The 5,212-nt window shown below is 48.1% G+C and overlaps 1 protein-coding gene across 1 annotated transcript; it reads left to right on the forward strand.

Annotated features, from left to right (window-relative positions):
- The first annotated feature begins 2,991 nt into the window (after nucleotides 1–2,991).
- LOC122477009 (histone H2A-Bbd type 1-like) lies at nucleotides 2,992–3,550 on the forward strand. The gene has a single exon (XM_043569938.1). It carries the CDS (start codon nucleotides 3,094–3,096, stop codon nucleotides 3,445–3,447), a length of 354 nt encoding a protein of 117 aa, XP_043425873.1. The 5' UTR covers nucleotides 2,992–3,093; the 3' UTR covers nucleotides 3,448–3,550.
- The last annotated feature ends 1,662 nt before the right edge of the window (nucleotides 3,551–5,212 follow it).

Here is a 5,212-nt window from a genome sequence, read left to right on the forward strand (position 1 = left end):
AACTACAGGCCAATATCCCTGATGAATATGGATGCAAAAATTCTCAATAAGATACTAGCAAATCAAATTCAATGGCATATAAAAAGAATTATTCACCATGATCAAGTGGGATTCATTCCTGTGATGCAGGGCTGGTTCAACATTTGCAAAACAATCAATGTGATACATCACATTAACAAAAAAAAAGAGAAGAACCATATGATCCTGTCAATCGATGCAGAAAAGGCCTTTGAGAAAATCCAGCACCCTTTCTTAATAAAAACCCTTGAGAAAGTCGGGATAGAAGGAACATACTTAAAGATCATAAAAGCCATTTATGAGAAGCCCACAGCTAACATCATCCTCAACGGGGAAAAACTGAGAGCTTTTTCCCTGAGATCAGGAACATGACAGGGATGCCCACTCTCACCGCTGTTGTTTAACATAGTGCTGGAAGTGCTAGCATCAGCAATCAGACAACAAAAGGAAATCAAAGGCATCAAAATTGGCAAAGATGAAGTCAAGCTTTCGGTTTTTGCAGATGACATGATATTATACATGGAAAATCCGATAGACTCCACCAAAAGTCTGCTAGAACTGATACATGAATTCAGCAAAGTTGCAGGATACAAAATCAATGTACAGAAATCAGTTGCATTCTTATACACTAACAATGAAGCAACAGAAAGCCAAATAAAGAAACTGATCCCATTCACAATTGCACCAAGAAGCATAAAATACCTAGGAATAAATCTAACCAAAGATGTAAAGGATCTGTATGCTGAAAACTATAGAAAGCTTATGAAGGTAATTGAAGAAGATTTAAAGAAATGGAAAGACATTCCCTGCTCATGGATTGGAAGAATAAATATTGTCAAAATGTCAATACTACCCAAAGCTATCTACACATTCAATGCAATCCCAATCAAAATTGCACCAGCATTCTTCTCGAAACTAGAACAAGCAATCCTAAAATTCATATGGAACCACAAAAGGCCCCGAATAGCCAAAGGAATTTTGAAGAAGAAGACCAAAGCAGGAGGCATCACAATCCCAGACTTTAGCCTCTACTACAAAGCTGTCATCATCAAGACAGCATGGTATTGGCACAAAAACAGACACATAGACCAATGGAATAGAATAGAAACCCCAGAACTAGACCCACAAACGTGTGGCCAACTCATCTTTGACAAAGCAGGAAAGCACATCCAATGGAAAAAAGACAGTCTCTTTAACAAATGGTGCTGGGAGAACTGGACAGCAACATGCAGAAGAATTAAACTGGACCACTTTCTCACACCATTCACAAAAATAAACTCAAAATGGATAAAGGACCTGAATGTGAGACAGGAAACCATCAAAACCTTAGAGGAGAAAGCAGGAAAAGACCTCTCTGACCTCAGCCGTAGCAATCTCTTACTCGACACATCCCCAAAGGCAAGGGAATTACAAGCAAAAGTGAATTACTGGGACCTTATGAAGATAAAAAGCTTCTGCACAGCAAAGGAAACAACCAACAAAACTAAAAGGCAACCAACGGAATGGGAAAAGATATTTGCAAATGACATATCGGACAAAGGGCTAGAATCCAAAATCTATAAAGAGCTCACCAAACTCCACACCCGAAAAACAAATAACCCAGTGAAGAAATGGGCAGAAAACATGAATAGACACTTCTCTAAAGAAGACATCCGGATGGCCAACAGGCACATGAAAAGATGTTCAGCGTCGCTCCTTATCAGGGAAATACAAATCAAAACCACACTCAGGTATCACCTCACGCCAGTCAGAGTGGCCAAAATGAACAAATCAGGAGACTATAGATGCTGGCGAGGATGTGGAGAAATGGGAACCCTCTTGCACTGTTGGTGGGAATGCAAATTGGTGCAGCCGCTCTGGAAAGCAGTGTGGAGGTTCCTCAGAAAATTAAAAATAGACCTACCCTATGACCCAGCAATAGCACTGCTAGGAATTTACCCAAGGGATACAGGAGTACTGATGCATAGGGGCACTTGTACCCCAATGTTCATAGCAGCACTCTCAACAATAGCCAAATTAAGGAAAGAGCCTAAATGTCCATCAACTGATGAATGGATAAAGAAATTGTGGTTTATATACACAATGGAGTACTACGTGGCAGTGAGAAAAAATGAAATATGGCCTTTTGTAGCAACGTGGATGGAACTGGAGAGTGTGATGCTAAGTGAAATAAGCCATACAGAGAAAGACAGATACCCTATGGTTTCACTCTTATGTGGATCCTGAGAAACTTAACAGGAACCCATGGGGGAGGGGAAGAAAAAAAAAAAAAAAGAGGTTAGAGTGGGAGACAGCCAAAGCATAAGAGACTCAAAAACTGAGAACAAACTGAGGGTTGATGGGGGGGTGGGAGGGAGGAGAGGGTGGGTGATGGGTATTGAGGAGGGCACCTTTTGGGATGAGCACTGGGTGTTGTATGGAAACCAATTTGACAATAAATTTCATATATAAAAAAATAAATAAATAAATGAAGGTTAAAAAAATTTAAAAAAATGTTGTTTATCATATGAGCAAATTGGCAGATATTGTAACTAGTTCACAAGAGAATCCAAAGAAGAGACGCAGGAATATTGATCAAAAATAATGAGAGGAATGTATAAATGGAGGCAAAATTGGTTTGATTACTCTGTGAGAGGGGGATGAACTGAGACTGCCCTGGAGGTCGTGCTTGTCTGTCACTGACCTAGAATTTAAAAAGGGACAAAAGAGATTTTGAAGACAACGTAAGGCTGGAATACCTGGAGTGGTGTCCTATAGCCAAGGAAAAAAATTCACTGAAACAAATCTTTTGCTAGAATACTGCACTCAAGTAGAATGTTCAAGTTCCCTCGTAAAGAGGGTCCAGTGCAGTCAACAGGGAGACCAGGTTTCTGTCACGGATGTTTCCAGGCCAGTCCTGAGCAGGGCACAGTGACACCAGTGACACCAGTGACATCATAATGTCGGAGGTGTCATATAAGCAGCTCCCTGACCAGTGAGGGGCACACTTGGTAGGAGTCGGCGCCGACATCCTGCCACCCTCGGGCCAGCGGGACGGTCAGGCCGGGCCGATCGGGTTCCAACCCAGCACGCGGCATGTCTGGGAGGCGCCGCCGCCGGCACCGTCGCAGACGGAGGAGGCACGCGGTGTCCCGCTCCAGGAGAGCCGAGCTGCAATTCCCGGTCAGCCGCGTGGAGCGCCTGCTGCGAGAGGGTCGCTACGCCCCGCGCCTGAGCGCGTCCACCCCGGTCTTCCTGACCGCCGTTCTCGAGTACCTGACGGCCAACATCCTGGAGCTGGCGGGCAAGGAGGCTCTGGACAGCCACAAGATGCGCATCACCCCGGAGCACGTGCAGCGAGCCCTGGGCAGCAACCAGCACCTCAGGGGTCTCCTCGAGAACACCACCTCCCCTCGGGTGGATGGGATGCCCCGAGTTCGGAAGTGGTGATGCCCGCGCCCCCTCGTCCGGACCCCGAAGCCGCCCACAGATGAGGGAGGCCTTGTGTCTGCACGTGACATTAAAGGAGTTAACTCCAGGGCCGTGCCTCTGACCGGTGTCTGTTTCTGTCATTCGGAGGTAGCCGGAGGTGTCTGTCCGACATCCGGGAGGAGACCTCCCACGGGAGGTGGAGGGTGGACGGGGCGGTCAGTGTGGGATGCTGGACTCGGGCATTTCGGGGAGCGGTTTCGCTGGGGACAGTGCGGGAAGTGGCCCTGAGGGAGTAGCGGGTCAGGGGGAAGAGACTTCCTCACTGGCGCTGAGCCAGTCTAGGCTTGTGAGGCCAGGAGGCTGGCGGGGTGGGGGTGGCTCTCCCAGGCATGTTGAATGCCCAGAAGGAGGGTGGGGGCTGAAGACCACGACTGAGGTGCCACAGGCCTTATTCCTGACCGGAGACCATGTGGAAGTCAGGAGGTGATGGCAGTGGGGGTGGGTGGAGAGGGTGGCATAGCAGCCGACACGCACTTAACGGGCCAGGGCTTCGCGTGAAGATTGAGGAGCGACGGGGAAACCATGAAGGGGTACACGTAGAAGGAACTATGCTCAGGTTGATTTGATGGCCTTATACCCCACCTCATTCCAAAAAAGGGCTCGAGGTAGGGATTATTAGCTAGTGCTGCGGTACTCTGTGGAGTATATCCTTCTGCCCTCTCTCGCGGACCCTGGTCACCCGTATAGTACTATGAAAGGTAGCATCTGGCCTAAGACATGCGATCCTAGACGTTCTTTTTAAAAACCATTTGTTGATGTTTCTCTATTTTGAGAGAGAGCATACAGGGAAGGGGCTGAACGAGAGGGAGAGGGAGAATCCCAAGGGAACTCCCTACCACCGGCGCAGAGCCCGATGCGGGGCTCGATCCCAGGAACTGTGAGATCATGACCTGAGCCAAAACCAACAGGCAGACCCTTGACTGAGCCTCCCAGGTGTCCCAATCCTATGAAGTTCTTAATGGTTATTGTTAATAGATTTATTTAGAAATATACTCCATTATAAACTCCTGTAGTAATCTCATTCTCCATGAAACACCTAACCCGTCTACGATCATATACTTGATGGAGCAACATAGAGTTATCAGTGGCTGAATACGTGTTTGGAGAGGTACAAGTGTGTTCCGTGTAAGTTCTGTCCCAAGTGCTGGACTCGGGAGGACATACAGTTCTTACAAAGACTCTTGTGGTGTTTTGGGTTAAAAAGAGTTGTCACGTCAAGTGTTCTGGCAGTCTTTCCCCTTCCTGTGACTGTCAACACTTAATATTTTCCCCGGTTCATCATGTGCTCAAGGCCCCCCCCCCCCCCCCCCCGCAGCCCCCTGGACTGTCACAGAGGGCTGGTCAGAGGTTGCCTAGGCAGCGTCGACAAAGGGATCAGAGGAGCTGGGTTGGCCATCCCAGTTCACCACTTTGTGGCCATGTGATGTGGGACACTCCTCTGTTGCCTCTGAAAAGCACTTTCCCGTGTGAAATGGGGATAATAAGGGTTCCCCCATCTTTGGATTTTTGCCAAGATTAAGTCATTGCGTGCCTGTCAACTGGCGCATAGCGCAGCGCCCGGCACAGGCTGCGCCCTGAGTGCGTAGCTGCACGTCTCTCCCTTTCTGTAGACCACATGCTTAGGCGTGCTTCCCCAGGTGCCCCTGGCCTGGATCTCACGCGATGGCCGGGGGCCTGGGCCACTGGCTGTGAGACCGCAGCCTGCTGAACCTTGGGGAGAGAC

Source organism: Prionailurus bengalensis, chromosome X (genome assembly GCF_016509475.1).
Source record: "Prionailurus bengalensis isolate Pbe53 chromosome X, Fcat_Pben_1.1_paternal_pri, whole genome shotgun sequence".
NCBI lineage: Eukaryota > Metazoa > Chordata > Mammalia > Carnivora > Felidae > Prionailurus > Prionailurus bengalensis.